Source organism: Candoia aspera, chromosome 3 (genome assembly GCF_035149785.1).
Source record: "Candoia aspera isolate rCanAsp1 chromosome 3, rCanAsp1.hap2, whole genome shotgun sequence".
Taxonomy (NCBI): Eukaryota; Metazoa; Chordata; class Lepidosauria; order Squamata; family Boidae; genus Candoia; species Candoia aspera.
Genome location: NC_086155.1, coordinates 75,843,125 through 75,864,843, shown reverse-complemented (window position 1 = coordinate 75,864,843; position 21,719 = coordinate 75,843,125). Strand labels below are relative to the sequence as shown.

General features: G+C 37.1%; 1 protein-coding gene across 1 annotated transcript in view; it reads right to left on the bottom strand.

The window, feature by feature from the left end:
• MIGA1 (mitoguardin 1) overlaps positions 1 to 21,351 on the bottom strand; it is a 49,580-nt gene extending 28,229 nt beyond the window's left edge. Inside the window, exons 1-7 of the mRNA XM_063298152.1 lie at positions 21,252 to 21,351; positions 20,099 to 20,265; positions 15,334 to 15,511; positions 14,387 to 14,523; positions 11,917 to 12,043; positions 9,895 to 10,031; positions 9,038 to 9,161 (exon numbers count right to left, since the gene is read on the bottom strand). Of these exons, the coding sequence (XP_063154222.1) occupies positions 9,038 to 9,161; positions 9,895 to 10,031; positions 11,917 to 12,043; positions 14,387 to 14,523; positions 15,334 to 15,511; positions 20,099 to 20,197 (802 nt within the window). The 5' untranslated portion in view covers positions 20,198 to 20,265; positions 21,252 to 21,351. The remainder of the gene's footprint in view (positions 1 to 9,037; positions 9,162 to 9,894; positions 10,032 to 11,916; positions 12,044 to 14,386; positions 14,524 to 15,333; positions 15,512 to 20,098; positions 20,266 to 21,251) is intronic.
• Positions 21,352 to 21,719: the final 368 nt, after the last annotated feature.

Here is a 21,719-nt window from a genome sequence, read left to right as displayed (position 1 = left end):
TTTTTGTCTTGCCTACGTTATAATTGGTTATTGGTTTTACTCTAATGTATGTAATATTTTGTAAGATGCTTAGAGTTGTTTGGATTCAATGGCATATAAATTGTAGTAAATAAATAACAAAATATACCCCTCTCCCTTCCCCCACAAATCTATTATATTCCATATATAATTTGGAAAACTACCTGGGAAATTCAAGTGTAGAATCATATTTGACTCCAGAACAGGATATTTCTCAAAAATTAGAAGACTTAAAAATTAGGCTGAAAGTCAAGAGGGTCAGATCTCTCCAGTACACTTGAGGAAAGGGTCAGTGAAAATTATAGCTGAACCCAGAAGGATATAAACTGATCATCATGAGATATTCCACCAAGCTTTGCAGTATGGATAACAAGAAGATCAAGAAAGCCATCAGGAAAAAGAAGGCTCTTAAACAGGGATAACAGAAAGAAGAGAATGCAAACTTTCATGAATTTCTTTTATGCAAATAAAAGAAGGGATAAAAAAACCCAGATTCTCAGAAGCTACCAGAAGTAGGATGTTATCTAGAGAAAAACACAGAATATTACAGAATAGTAAGGGGGCTTCAGAAAAGCTAAATTAATTCTTTGTATCTGTCATTGCAACAGAACTACAGATAGGGAGTCTGAGGAGCTGAAACTACATTTTTTAAAATATAGTGGTTCTAAAAATGTTCAAGATAAAGCAAAATTTGATTCCATAGGAAAGAAGAGAATATGTGCAAATCATTCTGTTTTTGAAGGATTGCAAGATTCCTTCCTTCCTTCCTTCCTTCCTTCCTTCCTTCCTTCCTTCCTTCCTTCCTTCCTTCCTTCCTTCCTTCCTTCCGCTTGTATGTTGCCTGACTCTCAACAACTTTGTGTGGCTCACAACAATCAAACAAAGAAATCACAATAAAATCAATAAAAGATAAAAATAAAACATGGCAAGCACGATGAAGCATGGGGTCTCACTCTCCCTTGTCAAAGGCCTGGGTGAACATCTAGGTCTTCACTGTTCTTCTAAACAACAGCAGAGTGGGGACCATCTGGATCTCGGGGGAACCTTGTTCCAGAGAGCAGGCACTGCTGCTATTAATGGCCTGTTGCTATTTTTTCTTGAGCAATGGTGTGGAATGTGTAAGGAGCTTAACAGTGATTTATTAAACTTATACTTCATACCTTAAATAGAGCTGTGGACTCATGAGGGACATTAGGATTGCAATATTTATGTCCAGTTGTTATTTTTTTCCCTTAAATATTATAACTTGGATGTAGAAAAAGATGGGGAAAATGTATTAGTCACTTATTCCAACAATGATACAAAAGATTAGGATTTAGATAAACTATCAGGTTGAATCACAAAGTCAAGAAATAATATAAGTGAAAAAAACCCTGTGTTTCCATTCATGTGTTTAGTCTAGCTCCATTACGACTTCCTTTTACTCTGTCTCCCATGTTCTGTTAATATGCATTTTTTCCTCATTCAGGCTGACAGCTGAGATCTAAATTTAGCTTTGAATCAAAAATACTGGTGGAACAAAGGTTACCTTGCACCTATATCAATGTTATTTTGATAAAGGTAAATTTCTCAGATATATTTATTGTATTTTTAAATAGGTTTTAAATTAAAACTGTGATATTTTTATGACTCACTGTATATTTTCCTATTTTAATGTGTCCACATCTGTACTGAAGGTAGGTATATACGTTTAATAAATCAGATAATGCTGAGGCCCTCACATATTGCACCCCATTGCTTAAGACAGCTGCTCTTCATGTTTTAATTAGTAGGGCACTAATATGTTTGCCTGGAAATGCCTCGAAATGTCTAGTTTGAAACCAGTTAGCAATAATTTATTCTCTGATTAGTTAACAAATTATTAGAAACAGCTCTACTTACCTTAAAGCCTAATAAATTCAAATATCATTTGGTTTATACATTCAAAGTAGTTAAATAAAGGTATAACTATCAAGGCCAACATTTGTGGTTCCTTATTTTCAGCATAATTTCTTTCCTTAGACAATTAAGATATTTTAATAAAGTTATAAAAGAAGCAGATTTAAAACCTAGCAATGACAACTTTGCATCAGATGCTGCATTTCAAAATCTAGATTACCAATCGGTGATTTAATACCACATGACCTCTAGATGACTCACTCTGTGTTCCAAGATTAAAACAAACCCAGTGTATATCCATGACCTTGCAGTTAGCCCATATGAAGGATCCATGAGATGTACTAGTAGATATATAATATGTCACTATAACTCCTATATTTTAGCAAACCCTCAATCTAGCATGGCCCAAATAGTAGACCTCTTAAGTAGAGACATTTCCAAATTCTATGTATTGCATTTGGCACTGGTTTAAAAAGCAGCTTGTGATAATAACAAAACAACTATTATGCATTGATAGGAAAATCTATCACATAGTCTTTTCTAGGTAAAGTAAGCTGAAATTGTGCCAGTCTGAAGACAAGAGCTTAAAAACGTTTAGACTTGCAACAAGCAGTCTTAATGATACAGACATAACTTCATAATGTTATGAAACATCAATAAGAGCATAGGAATTACCACACTAGAAAAAGGAAGGGAAAGAACAAAAAATGAAAAGGCCTAATAAATAATCATGCTGGGAAAAAGTGTTTCAAAATGCTTAATACTATGGCGATTGAAAGAAGCTAAGAACAGCAGGATTTGAACCTCGGAACATGGGTTGTATGCTGGAGGTCCAGAGTTCCCTCCAGGAATCACCAAACTCTGAAAAGTTCCAAAGAATGTGAAAAATAAAAAACCTACTACTGTGAATCACAGAGGCCTTGCTGAAGAATCTTAGTCAAAGATAGATAACGAAGGCCATCATAATTATCCAAGCAGCAAGCTTGGATTAAAAGAGTCAATGATAGTTATTTTTACTGGCTATGAATTCATTCATTACTAACAATAGTATTGGTTTATTGATCAAACATTTAAAAATAATGCTTAGAAGAAGCTACACATTGCACTGATTACAGTTTGGATTACAATTTCAGACTGTGCCTTAGGATGGCAGACATCCACAAATTCTGACAGAATATAAACAGTGCATATAGGGCTATCTCTATGTCTCTAAATCTGTCTGCATTTATATATTGTACTTCCCTGCATAAGGCATTTAGACAAACCTTTGGGTAACCTTCTTTTACAGACTTTGCTATTTATTGCCTAATAAGAACAGATATTTAGTCTATGCAAAAATGTTACTCTGGCAACAAACCAATTGGAAACAGTTGTGTAAAGTTCATGTTAGGGTCTTATTATGGTGATTACTTGACTTGTAATGATAATGATGTGATACTGATGGAATACTGGACATTCTCTCTGCTTTTGGTTTTTGTTACAATTTACATTATCAGGATGCATTTTAATTAGCCATAAAACACTGTGCATATTTCTGTTGTGATTAAATAAATATAGCCAATTAACTTGTTTTTTGTGAATGCAGGAAAAAATGAAAAAATGAAGGAGAGAGAAAAAAAAACAACTCTGGGACTAGAGTGCATTCTAATTCCTGTTCCAAATGATGGACAGACTGATTTGTCCTTCATACCATTTGTATGAAAAAATAGTTTACATTCTACCACTCTGCAGTTCATAATTAACATTTCCTGCACCAGGAAACCCTCATATGATATTAGAACTCCCAAATTCTTCACCTGATTGGGGTGGCAGTAGAGTCATCTTTCACATCTTAACTCATACACCTAGTTTGAAGCTGTGACTAATGCCAATGAATGACACATATGACTTTGGAAAAGCTAAGCTCTGAATAAGGAATCCAAATAAAACTCAAGTGTTAATTCAGTTCTAAGTAACCTATTTCTCACAGCTTGAGAATAGCAAAAATATCTTGCAGTATTAAACGCTGGGGGAAGCCACATATAAGTTTAAGTTGTAATTTATTCCTGTTCATTTGAAGCTACTTTACTATTATACAGAAAATTATAAAGCTGCAAACAAGTATATCGTACAACTTGACCCATATAAGTATGTTGGAAGAACGGCATGTGATGCTGAAGTGGGGAAATCAGGGACAGTTGCTACTTTCACATATCTATAAAAGGATGTTAAATCAAAAGATGAGTTGAAGTTCCATTGGGTTTGCTGCTAGGCCGCCTTAAAGATGGGCAAATAGTTGCTCTAAAGTAGAATGTGACCCAAAAGAATTTGCAGAAGATGATGTTCCTCCTTGCTAATACAAGCTGGGGCACTAACACAGCCTAGGGACACTAAGTTTTTAATAATTCCAGTGGCTGCATTTTCATTTCTTTTCAGGCAGTTACACATTTTTGTTTATGAGGAGCTAATGGTCAGCTATCAGTTCAGACCAAGAAACCTCACCAGGGAGGGAAGGATCACTTTTTTTCTCCCACCATGTCAACCAGATTTTTTTTTCTTAATAATATATAGCACAGCTTTAAAATAATTGGTTATTGTTTTCATGTACACCATCTTTCCTTTAACTCCCTATTTGCTTATGCCAAGAAAATTGATACGCTCAGCATTTAGCATTAGAAACGAACAAAAGCTTTGCACTTTTTCTTCTCTGTTAACATATTTTCATCTAACACAGTGTTTTTCAAACTTGGCAATTTTAAGATGTGTAGACTACAACTCCCAGAATTCCCTGACCAGCAGTAAAGTTGCCAAGTTTGAAAAACCCTATTCTAACTGAATCCACACAGAACTATTCCATTCCCCATTAATTTTCATGTTCAATTTGGCTGAATCTTCAGACAGAAGAGAATAAGAAAACAGAAGGTCTTAAATTTTTAGCCTTACTGACCCAATTCTCCTAGTGTTATTACAACATTACTAAGTCTTTCCTGCCAAGTTTTCTTCCCATTATTGTGTCTGAGGTTATGCTGTTTTTGGCAGGATTTAGCTATTTTGCAATGCCAAAAAAGTTGTTGCTAGCTCTTGCCTTGTGTTCTTCAACTATTCAGTTAAAGAAACTATAGCTTATAAAATATGGACGCTACTAGACTGATGGAGTTGAGATTGTTTGTGGTTCTTATCTAATATAAATCACGTATATAACATTTGAATTCAGAGACAGAAATCTACCAGAGTTTGTCAGATATATAATTCAAGCCAAAAATTTCACTTGATGGAGAAAAGAGTAAACCAATAGGAAAGAAAAGCTTACTGAAAACACATAATCTAGAAGTGTTGATTTTTCTCCCTTGAAACAGCAGATTTCCCATATTAGGGGACAAATTACTTTGAAAGTCTTATTGATCATATGGTGATAGTGGAGACAGAGAGATGGATCCACAAGACAAAATTCACTGAGCAAGTTAAACTAGATTTTTAGTCCTAGCAATACATCAGATGTCTTTAATTTCTATGGAAAACATATATAAATGTTTGCCACATTAAATCCATTATTTTTCTTTTCTTTTTTGAGCTAAGCTACAAATATATACATGATATTTGTATTAATACTTATTAACAGGGAATAAATGGTTAAAGAAGTAAAAGTTGTAGGAACCTTGGAAGAGGTTGACTATGTAATTTTACAATTCACTATACTGCAGACAGGGAAAACTAAAGGCAGTCAGATTAGAGTTCTAGATTTCAAGACAGCTGACTTCAATAAGCTAAGGGAAAAAGTTCTAGGAAGGATTCCATGGATAGGAATTCTGAGGGCAAAAAAAGTTTAGGAGGGTTGAGAAATCCTGAAAAATTAAATAAATGAGGCCCAACCAGAAACAATATCAGAAAAAGAAAAATGGGAGACACCTAGTGAGTCTGGTGTAGTTGCATAAAGAACTCTTTGACCAAATGAGAAACAAAAAGGACAGATTTTAAAAATAGAAAGGGCAAATAAATAAAACAGATTATCAGGGAATAGCCCAAATCTGTAGGGATAAGGTCAGGAAGGCTAAGGGTCAGAAAGATCTCAGACTTGCAATGAAAACCAAGAATAACAACAAGAACAACAAAAAAGGCATTTTTTAGATATATACAAACCAAGAGGAAAGTAAAGGAAGCAGTGGGCCCACTGGTTGGAGAAGATGGCAAGATGATGTTGGGCGACAGGGACAAAGCTGAACTGCTTCATTCCTATTTTGCATCTGTCTTTTCACAAAAGGAAAAAGTGGTCCAACCTGTCAGAAGCTGCACTATTGCGGAGGAGTGGGGGAAGAGAGATGCAGGTCAAAATAGGTAACTAATTGGTGAAAGAATACCTAGCTGCTTTGAATCATATTCAAGACTCCAAGACCAGATGGATCATATCCCTAGGTGCTAACAGAACTGGCAGATATTCTTTCAGAGTCACTGACTGTAATCTTTGAGAACTACAGGAATACAGGGGAAATGCCAGAAGATTGGAGAAGAGTTAACATTGTGAGGTAATGTGATGCCAACATGGGTCTGTTAAAAACAGGTTGTGCCAGACAAATCTTATTCTTACTTTTGATAAAGTGACTAGATTAGTAGACCAAGGGAATGCTTTGGATGTAGTTTAGTTCAACTTCAGCAAGGTATTTGATCAACATGATCATAGCCTCCTTCTTGATAAAATGGAACAATGTGGGATGGATTGTCTCACTACCAGATGGAGTTACAGTTGGTTGAATAACCATATCCAGTGTGTGTTCCTTAATGGGTCTCTACCTACATGAAGGCAAGTATCCAGTTCTGTCCTAGGCCATATCCTCTTCAGCGTTTTCATAAGTGATGTCATCAAATGTGTAGACAATACAAAACCAGGTGGGGGGCAGGCAGGGGGATATGAACACCTCAGAAGACAGGCTCAAGGTTCAAAAAGATCTTGATAGATTTGAATATTGGGCCCTACCCAACAAGATGTAGTTCAATGGCAAGAAATGCAAGGTTCTGCACTTAGCAGCAAAAAACAGATGCCCAGCTTCATGATAGTCAGTATTAAATAAGCTACTAAAGATGGAGTTGTTTTGGAGAGCCTTCCCCTGATTTTATAATGCCATCTTTAACTTCTACTTTTAATTGTTTTTTTTACATTCTGTGTAAGCCATCAAGGGTCTTTTTGAGTGCAGTGGGATAGAAATATATTAAATATCTGGCTCAACAGTAGTATTTGTAAGAAGTATCTGAATGTCCTGGTAGACCACAGAGTAAACATAAGCCAGATGTGTGTCAATCCTATGCTTCTATGAACCACCTTTTCAGTTCTCTGCCACCTTCATTAGATTATGTAAGATACCGAGGAACACACTTCTTGATAGAGGTTCTTTCTTGTGGTCTCACCACAGACCCTGTCCTACCAAGGAGAGCCGTGAACAATAAAATACCAAAAAACTCAGGAGAATAAAATATGAGTCTGTCCGCTTTGGAGTTTAGTGATAAATATGGAAGATCATAGATTTATCCCTATATATTTTTTAAAGAAGCAATAGTAGAAGCTGAAAAAGATGCCTCTCCAGAAAGCTGAATGAGGGTGTCCTCTGGGTTCACCCGGGACCTACATTTGGCAACTTTGTGTGTCCATAGCAAATAGGAATATAGTGATTAAAACATCAGCTATGACAAGTGTTACAAAAGGGCATGTTACATACAACCTATTAAAAAGCCTTTAGCTTTTTTCTGTATATTGTTGGGAAGTGATTGCAACGAAGTTGAATTTTTCCTGGGACCACCAATATGATATAGCCATGATAAAAACATGTAAAAAAGTTAATAGCTGTTTCTTCATAAAAGAAGAAAGACATCTTTTTAAACAATAATTTGTGATATTATTTTTCTTCTAATTATATCTCAGACATCCTATGAAATTTATTCAAGTCTTTAAAAATAGTAGAAGCTACTGACTTGACAGGAAAGAAAAATTAAAAAGGGAACTGACGTTGAACATTAGATATGTGCATCAATAGCAACATGTAATAGTATCATTTATAGCATGAGATCAGACACCCAAACTTCTTCCTGAGCTATTCTACAAGGTGCTAGAAAACTAAATTTAAAGGTACCCTATCCCAGGAAGTACATTCAAAAGGCATATCAAAATAATAAGAGTTCTGACCTCTGGTGGCTTTCTTACTTCAGAGTCATAATTTGGTGTCAGAAAAAATATGACTTACATTTCACAGGGATGAGTTGCTTGGTATGTTTATAACCAATTCTAAGTAAGCCTCTGGTTGCCAGAAGTTAGCTACTGCCTCTGATAACTAAATAAAGCCTCCTTCCACTTGAACTCAAGTCCTGATGACATCATGAACATGCTCATATAGTTTTCTTGGCCACAAAACAGAAGTGACTTGCCACTGGCTACTTGTAGGATGTTGATTCAAGTTCCCAATCTAACCTATCACCCAGGTAATCCCTGATGGTCTCCCATAGAAATACTAATCAGTTCCAATCCTAGAGTTTCCAAGCCCAGGTAAGATCAGCAAGGTGTTACCACCCGCTAAAACCTCTAATAATTGGCCTCAATCAAACAGGATGACTATTTGAAAAGCAAATTTCCTAGGAACAAACTGGGATCAATATAATTCATTTTCCTAAAATGACAACAGCAACATTTGGGCAAGTCTTATCATGATTTGCTAACAATATACTGCATCATACTCAAGAACCCACCAAACCTTCTATACTCAGTTTTACATCTGATCAGTCACTATCTAAATACAAGAGAACCAAGGTAGCTTACTGGCTAGCAAACGTCTGAATTTTATCTGCATATATCTATAAAACAAATTACTCAAAATATTTCTTCTGCTTACTTTCATGATTATAGGAATAAAACCAGCTCTGCGGGTCTTTCATGGAAAAGTAAGAAATCAAAATACAAGTAATTCATTTACCATTATCCCAGATCCCAGATCTTAGCATAATAAGGCTCAGAAGGCAGAGCTTTCTACAACTAGGTGTCTTCCAAATATGTTGGACTGCAATAATTTTCAGTTAGCACAGGTCATGTTACAATCATGTACATCTGGAGGGCATTAAGTTGAAAATGTGAACTGTACTATGTCAGGAAATAGGAAACTTAAAAACAAAGGACAAGAAAACTTACCAGCATCATTGGCAAAGGAAGCTGGGTCAGATGCTCCAAGAGAGGCTTCAAATTCTTCCTGAAGGCGATAAGCTCTCTGGAGCAAAAATTCAAGCTTGTGGATAAACTCTGCACTAATGATATCCTGTAAATAGAAATTGCAAGATAAAAACTAATATTTTAAGCAGCTAATGGAAAGGCTAAGATGTTTTGCTCAGTTGATTAATTTACTGTGGTGATGAATTATTTATGCAACACCATATGCCAGAACAGCAGGATCAGAAGAATTACATAAAGCAGCAATTAAGTTATTTACTCAGTCAAATTAGACAATACAAGCATATTTACTTCTAGATGTATCGTTCAGGAAAAAACTGTAAAAGGTTCAGTCCCCCTACATGGACACAAAATTTCCATTTGAGCTCACAGAGCTGCCATATACAACAAATGTGTTTGTAATACAGCACAAAAGCTAAGTAAAAATACATCAGTCTGGAAATCCAAAATGTTTGTCCCTAAGCAATGAAATGTTTAATTTTTTTTCTCTGTGAGTTTACATGTAGTTATTTTTAATACTTAAAAACCACTACGCGCAATGATCAAGAGCAATACAACATTTGGTGTATATAATTTTTTAAAATGGTTCTGAGGTTAAAATTATAACAAATAGTACACTGTCATCTGGCATTGAGGAAGAATGACAATATAAGCAACATATGGCTGGGAGAGCATCCATTTAAATTGCAAGTACAAATCTGACTCTCTCAATGTCTTCAGTGAAAAGTAGAATATACTTTGAATGTCCCCCTCCCACCTGCAAAACAGCATAAAGTAACCTAATAAAACAGCAAGTGCTGTGTGTACTGACATCTTCTCACCTCTATATGTTCTTCTGCAATAGCATCACCCGCTCCAAGTTTGATGGCACTACAGCTAGCTTCATCCTCAACTTGTCTATTACGAAAAGTCAATGCCTGTTCCCATCGGCGCAGTGCTTCTTCAAATAGCTCCATCCCTGAAAGAATTGTAATGTTTCCTTGTATCACACATTTCCTTTGTTTTACCTGCAGGTATAAATCATCTCTTCATTACCTGTAAGCACACTGTACTACACGTACAGGACAGGAAGCCCTGAGAGAAAGTATCAAACTTCTAAAGCCCACAAGAGGTTTGGATTCAATTAGCTGTCCCCACTCACCAATTTCTTTTCCAGAAGATGTGTTGGGAATATAACTCTTAACATCCCAGTAAGCATAGTCAAAAAGGTCAATTAACTGGGTTCCATCACACTGAGTTGTTTTAAGAATAAATACATCGTATTCATAGAATCATAAAGTTGAATGGGGACAATTTGGCCACAGGGTCCAACCTTCTGCTTTGTGCAATAATCCAACCTAAACTAATTCAGGGATTTGAGGATTGCTATAATGTCTCCCATCAGTCTTTTCTTCTCAAGATCAAACAATTCCAGTTCCTTCAGTCTCTGTTTCCAGTTGCCTAATAATATTTTTCTCTATAGTTGAGTCAGTCTGCCGGAATTCTTCTTAGTGTGAAGCCCAGAACTGGATGCAATACTCCTGGTGGGATCTGATGCTTGCCAAATACAGTCAAAGATTTTTGAGATTTGGAAACTGTATCTGAAGATACAGCGTAAAACAGCTTGTGATCAACTATTATTCCATGCTTCTTTTCATAAGTACTATCAAACCAGGTAGTTCCCATCTATGTCAGTGCATTTATTTTTTTTTCCTAACTGAAACATTCTGCATTTACCTCTGTTAAATTTATTTCTTATTTTCAACCAATTTCTTTAACCTATCAAGATCATTTTGAATCTAACCTATATCTTCCAAAGTATTAGCCATGCCACCCAACTTTGTATTATATGCAAGTTTATAAACATTCACTTCACTTTTTTGTCCCAATCGTTAAAGAAAATGTTGAAAAGTAGAGGACCTAGAATTAAATAATGTGGTGCCCCTCTCAACACTTCACTACAATTTGAGGAACCATTAATAATCACTCTGAGTATGCTTTTCAGGACAAGTGGGAGAGTATGTTCTTACACAGTCAAGTGAGAAACCAGATGAAACCAAGCCTTATTGTTGTAGGATGAGACAAAAAACTAAACTAAAGAAGATCTAATATTGTCATTATAAATAAGGCTAGTTTATGATTAACTAAAGCTCTGAAATTCTTTTGGCCCTGGTTGTCAACTTCCTTCAAGTAAGTATTATTTCTTCTCAATTCTTCGATTTTGCTCTGAGCTTATCTAAGGGTTCCAGTCTAGCTTCCAGCTGAAGCTTGAGACCAACTGTGGATCTACCTCATAGATAATGATAACATATTTAATTAGCTTGCTAATGAGAATGTCATGATATACTTCATCAGTTTAACTAAGCATTATATTTCATGACAACTCTTATGAGATTTCACATACTAGCAAAATAATGCTTAGGATCATCCAACACATATTAGAGTCCTATATGGAGAAAGAGATGCCAGATCCCAGATGTTCAAGCTAGCTTTAGAAAAGCTTAAGGGTTAGGGTTAGGCAATGGGTGCACTGTTAAAAGACCTGAAAGACCAGGTTAGGGATAGATCATCATGGACGAAATCTATCTATGTGGTTGCTAAGAGTGGACACCAATCTGATGGCACATTATCACTCAATCATATGAGATTCAATAAGAAAGGATTTTGCGAATCTGCATGTAATACTTTTAGACAACATCTATTAAAAAGCAATGTGACCATATTTTTTTAAAAAACTAATGCTAATTATTCTTTACAACAGCATATCATCCTTTGCATTGAATGATGCAATGTTTTAAAATCTATTTATTTTATTTTGTTATACAGTACTTCTAGTAATAATGCCAAAAATATTATATATTTACCCATCAAGTATAAATTTTCTGGAGTAGTTACTGGAATATTGACTAGCTTCATATTATCTTCATCTGCTTTATCCCAGGAATTAGAATTCACACAAACACAACTAGGACAAGAGGTGGCACTGTGGACCTAATTTAAAAAAAAAAAACATGTATGTAAACCAAGGGAAGTGTAACAATATATTTCTAGTGGTTATATCTTACCTTTTGTTTGTTTCATGAACAATTTATTTCTGTCTAGAAACAAATATCTCCTTTCAAGCTATGACCTACAGTACCCAGTTTCCAAAACCTGGGAAAATCTCACTCCACCCTCTTCTAATATCTCCTTTCTATTTCTTGTCTGTTCACTGCTCATATATGTGGTAGCATCAGCCTTACATCTCCTTGCACAGATCTTTTCCTGTCCTCATACATCCCCAACATAATGGCTGTCTGTGGTAAAGTTTGGCCCAACAGCACCAAAATGTACTGTAGATGGCAAAAATATTTATCTTTAACTTTTTTTTATTGTATACTAGATAACCCCTGACGTGTTGGGTTATCATTTCAGAAATATTTCCTTTCCAGATTCCTCAATGCCTTCACAAAGGCAGAGCTTCTAATGTACTACCTTCACTGGAAAAGTTCTTAAAAATTCAGGGAGATATTCAGAAATGTATCTGCCTTGAAAGTAGCCAGTGTTGTACTGTAGAGCACAGTAAGACATCAGGAGTTGACCACAGGAAATGTTTTATGACATTTTATATTATGTCATAAAATATTTTTTTTATTTATTATTAAATTTATATCACCGCCCATCTCCCCCAATGGGGGACTCTGGACAGTTTACAATAAAATAACACTAAAAACATAACCACCTAAAAATTACCATTAAAATATACATTAAAAAAAATGTAAAATCCAAGTGGAGATGGAATTTTAGGATAATTTTTATGTCATAAAACGTTTTATAAAATTTGCCAAATTTCTATTCCATGGGAATCATGGGTCCTGGATTTTGGACACATTCTGTAAGTTAGCCCATTTGAGGTCACCTCAATCACTTTGATTGACCAGACTGTCGCTGGACAGAGTCTTGCTGGTTGCAACTCACTTTCCATTTGTCTCGATTCCTGGCTTTTTCTTCTCCAGCTTCAGCCAAAGATCTTCCCATGTCTTTGGAGGTCAGCCAATGGGTCTTTTTACTTCTCTTGGATACCATAAGGCAACTGCTGTTGTCCAAGGGCCATCCAACATCCCTGCGACCTGTCCTGCCCAGCATAGCTTCCGTTTGCGATGTTCAATGACATTATATATTCCACTTCATGTTCTAATCTGGCTGCTTGTGATGTGGTCTCGGAGAGAAACTTTCAGCATGGATCTTTCCATAGCCCTTACTGCTCTTGAAAGCTCTTCCTCTTCTGCCTTTGTTAGCAACCATGTTTCACTTCCATATAGCACTGCCGATAAGACAGTGGAATTAAAAAGATCAGCACACAGTTTTCCTTGATTTTCTCATTTTGTAAGACTTCTCTAATGGAGTTGTATCTAGCCCATCCAGCTTTCTTTCTTCAGACCAGTTCTTCTCTTTGATCATTGTTCATTTTGATTAGCCGTCCCAGGTAGACATAGTGGTCAACCTCTTCAATAAGTTCATTCTGGAGCTGCATTTGGAATTTTGGAAGGTTTCCTGTCTGCATATATGTTGTTTTAGTGCGATTCATCTTTAGACCCACCTTTCTGCTTTTGGCAGCAAGTTGTCGAAGCATTTTTTGCAGCTTTCAAGTATCTTTTGCAATCAGTACAACATCGTCCGCAAATCTGAGATGGTTTATCTTCTCTCCGTTTATATTGATTCTGTCTTCCCAGTTCACTTTGCGCATGATATTTTCCAAGCAAGCATTAAAAAGTTTAGGTGAGATCATGTCGCCTTGCTTTACACCTTTCGCCACTGGTATTCATAGTTTGGTTTTGAAGAGAGTTATATTTGTAAAGCAGTTGGTGTTTGCTTCTTTGAGCAGCGTGATGTAGTCAGAGTTGATTCCTTGTTCACTGATCACTTGCATTACTGCATTGACTTCAACACTATCAAGTATTTCGAACCATTTGAGGTACTCGGTTCAAAAATTGTTGCCCTGTGATGCACCACTTCGTCCAGTTAAAGGTTACAATGTATCAAACAGACATGAGACTTTTAGCAGTATATAGATTACAAAAGGTTCAGAGGCACAGCCAATGTGATGTAGTGATTAAGGTCCTGGCTAGAGCTTCTAGTCTTCAGAAGCCTGCTGGGTGACATTGGGTCAATTACTCCCTCACAGCCAAATCAACGTCAGGCTCTGTGACAAGCTGACTGATAAACAAAAACTCTTGTCACATCATGCACTGATAAACTATCCTATAAGAACTAGGTGAGAGCAATGCAAAGAAAACAACCATCAGTTTTTTATTCATAAAATACATATAATAGTTCTCAATAGATTGCACTTACTGAGGCCAAACTCTGCACTGAACCAGAATATTTATTGAAGAGATTACCATTTGCATTGATGTAAGACTGAAAACCTTTTTCTTTGATGGAATTCAGTGAAAGTGTTAGGTTTTGTTTGCTGCTGGAACAACTGGAATCTGACGAGGTAAAAAAGATGATTAATAGCGTAAACCTATGTGCATCTTCTTTTCCATTACCTAAGGAAAAAGACTTTAGAAAAACCTTAAATTAAATGCTATTTTAGAAAGACATGTATATTTTATTAATGCAATATAATGGATAATGAGATATTATATATATGAACATTGATTATTATGCTTTGGTTTATTGTTTTCTTCAGGGAGTTGTGTACATTTTGAAGACATGATTTGAGGATATGAAATAAAACCGCTATTGGATGCACGGTATCTAGTTCATCAAGCACATCCAGACCTGCAAGATTCTGTTACTATGCTGTTACAATAAAAGTAATCCTGACCTATACGGCATTGGTCTACTCATAGGGCTGACAGATTATACAAGACTGAAATAATAAAATTATATTACATTCCACCCCCCCACCCCAATTTAACTTCATGTGAACTAGGGAGGGTCTTGTCTGAGATGTTTTCTCAAGTTGCTTTCTTGGCCTGGGATCAGGCCCCACTTATCTGACTATTGCCTTGGCAGCAGCTCTTCCTCCTGTTCTTGAAGGCCATTGCCTTTGTCTTCCACATAATCTCATATAATCCAATACATTTCATTCCAGTCTCAGATGATCACTTGGGACTACGTTCAACTTATTCAAGTTCCACTTGCTTCCATGTAATTGTAAGCTATGCCGCGTAGACCTATGATGCTTCTTTGAAAGGAAGTCTCACTCAGTTCAATAAGGCTTACTCCCAAATAAGTCTGTATCAGATAACTCTCTCTGAATATTAGCTTTCCATTGAGAAGATGCCACCTACTTTTCTCTGACCCAGATGTTTTTGTATAATCGAACATCAGATGGCCTGATTCCCATGGAGATATTTTCCTGGTTTTCTTCCCACGTTTTCTTTTGAAGTGATGGGCAAGAAAAATAACAGTTACTGCACTTACTGCTGTTATGGCAAACAGCTTCTTTAGTCCTGGTGAGATCTTAACCTTAAAACAAATAGTTAAAAAAGTTACATTACATTTGAGCAGATGCACAAATAATGTACTTTCATAAGCATATTACATTCACAAGTTAAATATGAATTCTATATACAATAATGTAAATACTTCCATCAACTTATTAACCTCAATTCACATTTCTTACCGTATTTTAAATCAAACTGTAATTTAAAAAGAGTAGAGGCATTTTTAGAAACAAAGCTGCCCAGCTATATGACAAGTATACTAATTCACTTACAGTACATTTGAGAGGAGTGTATTTGTAGTTATTTTGGCAAAGTAAATGCTTTACTTTCTGCATTACTTCCAGCAGATCCAAAAAGGAGATTCCAAATGCCATGCTCTACCACCAGGGTTCTCAAACTGGGGTGTGTGTGTGTCTGTTTACATGAAAAGAAATGTGAAATTTAAAAATACTCTACTTTTCAATGAAGAATCTAATGGACTGCGGAGATATGGATATATATGCTGATGGATGGATGGATGGAAGGAAAGAGGCACAATAAAGATTAGCAGTGTGTGAAAGGAAGATTGGGAAGTAGATGGGGCCAATGGGAGAATGGGAAGGAAGGAAGGAAGCAGTCTAGAGATTGGTGGGTGTGTGATGGAAAGATCAGGGTGGGCTGGCTGATGGGAAAGAGGGAGGAAAGTCACTGTAAATGTTATGGAGGGATGGACAGGAAGAAGGCAAGGTGCACACAGTAGGCATTGGTGCATATGCAGCGGAACGATTGCAAGGGCAGGGTGGCCTGTGGGAATGTGGGAGGGAATGCAAATACATTTTATTTCTGCTCTTTTTATATTACATTACATTCTCATTAATTTGCTGGTACAAGAACAAACATTTCTGCTTATTTTTAATTAAAGGCAGAAATGAATCTTTTTTGTGCATTTCCAGTTTTAATCATGAATTGAGAGTTTTGTTAAATGGCAGGGTTGGCTTAAGGGACAGGGATGAGAGACCCTAAAAAAGTCAAAATGGAGTGTGATGCCCAAAATTTGGAAACCCTCGCTCAATACTCTACCCTGAGTTTTATCAACTAGAGATGACTTACTGAGAGTCCCTACACTATATGAGATGGAGTAAGAGGGGGCTCGGAGGCAAATGTTTTCTGCAGGAGATCCCTTCCTGTGGAATGTCCTCCCATCATGCATAAGAACTGCACCCTCACTCCTAGTATTCGGAAAGTTTTTAGAACATGGCATTTTAAATGCGTGTTAGGGAACCAAGGCAATAATTCATACCAAGCTGGGATAAATCAGGCTGCTTGATATAATAACATATTGTAGTTTCTAATATAATGAGTATTTTGAAGTATTTTTTGTTACTTGACAATTTTGAACTATTGTAACATACCATATATAATGTACATTTCCCTATATGTTGTTTGGAGTTGCACTTTGGAAGCAACATAGATGTATTTGTAATCAGTCAGTCAATGGAAGCTGGCAATGTTCTCACTGTTAAGCTTTTACTGATACGTAAAATGAATAAATGGATCAAAACTACATGGGCAATATGTCATTGTATCAAATGTATTTATTTATCATATTTGTATGGTTGCCATCTACCAAAGGCACTTAGAATGGCAAACAAAAATAAAAGCAAACCAAATTCACAATCCTTTACAGAAAAAAACATCAAGGTCAAAGTCCCTAAAAAATCTCAATAACAAACAACATAACAACAATGTCAGAACTCCATTAATACCTTAGTCCCAGTGCCTAGGGGAATAACTAGGTCTTCTTGGCCTTCTGGAAGGCCAGCAGCCTCAGGGCTGTCCATAACTCAGGGGGAAGGCTGTTTCACAAGACAGGTGCCATGACAGAGATGGCATAATTCTTAGGAATCACCAAATTATGCTGCTTCACCCATGGGAACCAGAGCATGCCCGCTGTCATGGGGAGCTTGAATTCAGAAGACGAAGAAGGGCAGCCAGCTCCTGAAGTGGCCTTGGAGGACAAGCAGTCAGCTCTCACCGGTTGAACAGCCGTCTGAGCAGGCAGAGGAGGTGGGGCCAGCCAGCCATCAGCAGGGACAGCTGCCACTGCTCAGAGAAGATGAGGATTTGGAATTGCCACCCCTTCCCAATGCAAGAGCACGGAAAGCAGAATGAAGAGCAGAACAGAGGAAGTCAGCGAGGTTAGTCGCAAGGAAGCAGTCTCGCCTTCCTAAATGAGCCCCATCGGGGCTGCTCTCATTTAAGAAGAGCTATGAGCCCAAGACTGCTGTTGGGAACAACCGTTCATTAACTCCGACTTTCTGTGCCTTGCCTTCTGAACCCAGACCGGCTGACAGCCTCACTAATGCCTTGGAGTCCTGGACTGCCTGACCACTCTTGTGCCTGCTCCCTGGACTCTGAACTCTTTATTTAGGCAAGTTGCTGGATTTGTGAGAACTTTGTTGCTTTTACATGCATGTGTTTGGACATAACTTTTAGTTGCTGTTGCTATAAGTAAAAGTCTGCAACTACCTCTCATGTACTTGTGTGTGCCTGGCCTGAGACAGGACACCCACTCTGTCCAATCTTGTGGGATGGGCAAAATCAACAGCCAAAGGTGGTCCCGTAAGTAACCTGGTCCCATGCCAAGTAGGGCTTCAAAGGTGACAATCAGCATTTTGAATTGCACACCGAAAGCCTGCTGGAAGCCACTGCGGCTCATGTAGTAGAGGTATTACATGGGTATACTGTGGAGCACCCAATACTTCATATGCAGCTGCATTCTGGACCAGTTGAAGCTTCCAAACGCTCTTCAAGGGCAGCCCCATGTACAGCACATTACAATAGTCCAATCAGGAGGTGACTAAGACATGAGTGACCATCAGCAGTGGTCTTGGAGTGCTAAAACCCATAGCCACTTGGTCTTGTCAGGGTTGAGCCAAAGCCAGTTCTCCTCCATCCAGGCACTGGGAAAGCATCTCTGGCATCACTTGGGTGGCCCAGGGCAGAGATGTATACCTGAGTATCATCAGCATACTGATGATACTTAACTCTGTGTCAGCATATTTATTTATTTATTTATTTTTATTTTATTTTATTTTATTTTATTTTTATCCTGCCTTTATTATTTTTAGAAATAACTCAAGGTGGCAAACATACCTAATACTCCTTCCTCCTCCTATTTTCCCCAGAAGAACAACCCTGTGAGGTGAGTTGGGCTGAGAGGGAGTGACTGGCCCAAGGTCACCCAGCCAGCTTTCATGCCTAAGGCGGGACTAGAACTCACAGCCTCCTGGTTTCTAGCCCAGCACCTTAACCACTAGACCAAACTGGCTTACCCAACCCAGGTTGGGGACAGACCATCCTGGAGAAGGTCTGTGTATGTCATAATTAAGAGTGGATATGGACTTCATGGCGCATAATCTATCAATCATAATATTTACCATTAGTATTGATATGTGATGATTAGGAACTGTGTTAGGATATGATTGGTCACCAAACTGCTATATATGAAGCTGTGCCATTTTATTCTGCCTACCAGCTCTAAAAACGTAGGACTTCTGGCTCTTTTCCTATGCCTTCTCTTGCCTACCAGGTAACCAGGGGGAAAGTATACCTGACATCACCACAAAGAATTGGGCTGACCTCAGCAGCAAAAATACACACATACATACTGTGCTTATGGATCAAGAAGATCCTTTCTGCAAAGCAAGCTAGGCTGCTGGATATAATATGGATTTTCAACCTTCTGAGTAGCAATTCTGTATGTAAACAATGATCCTTATATAGCATTCTAATGCTATCCATGGTTTGTATGGGGCTGGGAAATAGCACTGTGAATATTATTACTTGCACTGCAAAGTAATAGCACTGTGAATATTATTACGTTCTGCAAAGAAAGCTTTTCTGAGTCATATTTCTAATCTGTATTTTTGCATACCTGAAGTTTAAATCCTTTGAGATTGCAGACATACTCCTTTTTTTATTTTTATTTTACTCATTCTAAAAATTTCATTGAATCAAATGGTATAAAAACTTTGCTCTTCCACACTGTAGCATATTAGCACAAGCGAGTCTACATTTGGCATACTACTAACTTGCAGCAAATAATTTTTAACTATTATTCTATTTTTTTCCTTTCTGCTTCTTCTTTTAGCATAACCATTAACTTAACCAATTTTGGATACATGTAGTCCTCCCTAACAAAAAATGTCTGCAATTTTATGTATTCCTAATTTCACAGACCACAATAAATAAGTCAACTTTCATGAGTTTCATATCAATGTATTAATTATGGCATAATCAACAGGAAATCTGAAGGACATCAACACCATTATATATATAGAAAGAAACAGAAAAAAACTCCACGAGTTTTATTGCTTCATGAATTGCAGCAATAATAATAATAATAATAATAATAATAATAAAAACCTAAGGGAGTGGAAGGGAAGAAGGGTGTGGTTCTTAGCAAGATAGTAGTGGAACATATTTTCCATACAATAATAATAAAAAACTAGTAACATAGTACTTCTATGTATATAAACATTACCTTAATAAAATATAGATACATATTAACAAAGCACCACTAGGCATTTCAAAAAGAGCTATAAAGAAGAAGAAATGCAATCATTACCTGTATTAGTGAATTATACCAGGAGAGTGGAAGATCAAATACTCTTAAAGCTGCTGTCTTCAATGGAGACCGTGTCTCGTTAGCAGCGTCTTCTGACATTGCTCCTTCTTTCCTATATCATCATTTACTGATGCTAAGTCAGAATCATATTATTTGGGTTAGGTAGTCTGCCAAACAGAGACAAATATTGGACTAGCTTTGAGACATTCCTTCAACGGCTTAGTTTCAATCTTTCTGCCAAAGCCAGAGGGTACAAGGAAGAACTGCATGCAGTAATAGACCCTGAATGTTGCGGAGAACACACTGTTTGAGCTTTCCAGGAAAGACCAATTCCAGCTGCCTTTCTATAGCCACATGCTGAGGAATAAGGTCCATTTAATTCAATGGAATTCTGTGTAAATTAAAGGTTGCACCAACAGTTAAAATCTGAGGAGCAGAATTGCTCAGTCACAGAAGGAAAGCAGATTATTCTTGAAAAATATCATATCCTTTCAGCTGTGCTCTGTACCAATTAGGAATATTTATGATCTTGTAAGGCTTGTTTAACTGCCAAAGCAGCTTCATGTAAAGATTTTAAGTAGCCTCAAGACACAAAGATACGTTAGACCAAATATTTTTGCACTCCCAAAATAAATTTGCACCAACTTTCCTTGGTGACTTTGGGTTGCTAAATCTCTTGATCTGAATGCCAGAGGAGATACAACTCTTAAACTTGAAATGAACATTTAGAATTAACTGGAAATTTAGTTCTTGTCACTTCTACAACTGCAGTGAAAAGCATGAGATTTCTTTATAAATGGCCGAGGGAGGAAGAGCAAAGAACCTTAAAGTCTTCATGGCTTATTTCAAAGCTGTATAATTATATCCCCATCGGTTAGCACAGGTATCCCTTGAGCCCAGGGTGATAAACAAGATAATGGATGCTTAGGATGATGTAAATATGATACTGTGGCCATGGATGACAGGACCTAATTTTCTAGAAACTCAATGTATTGGCTGTGGTATCTTCAGCATCTGCTAGACTGAAGAATTCCCTGTCCAGTTGGGTGGGATGGGTGGCTCTTTTTATACAGGGAAATCAATATTTTGCCATCACTTAAAAAAATAATAATGAAAAGGAACTGATTAAGTTTGGAAGACTTCTCCGAGTTACCTGTCTGACACCGAAGGTATGTCAGCCAGCCCAGGTTTAGATGATGCACTCCTTGTTCCTCCTTTGCACCAGCCCTCGCTCTTGCTAGCAGTTTCTGATGGAGCTGTCAGGAGGAGGAAGATGCAGGCAGGCAGAGAAACCATAGAGATAGAAAATAAGAGTAGCATGACTCCTGAATAGGAGTTTGATCAGGGGTCTCTATCAACATCCAATATTAGATTTATAAGACCTACTGCGTCATCCTTAAGGTAAAAATGAAAAGGACTGCAGGACATGGTGACGTAAGGTCAGTGGAATCTAATTGGATTTATTCTTGTTTCAATTTGTGGTATGTTTTGCAAGAAAGATGTTTTCAAGAACCTAAAATGTACAGCTTAGATTGGAACAAAATAGAGGCTATTATCCTATGCAGCTGCCTCAGAAGAAGAATGATTCATGGCTGTTCTGCTCTGTAATATAAGACAGAGT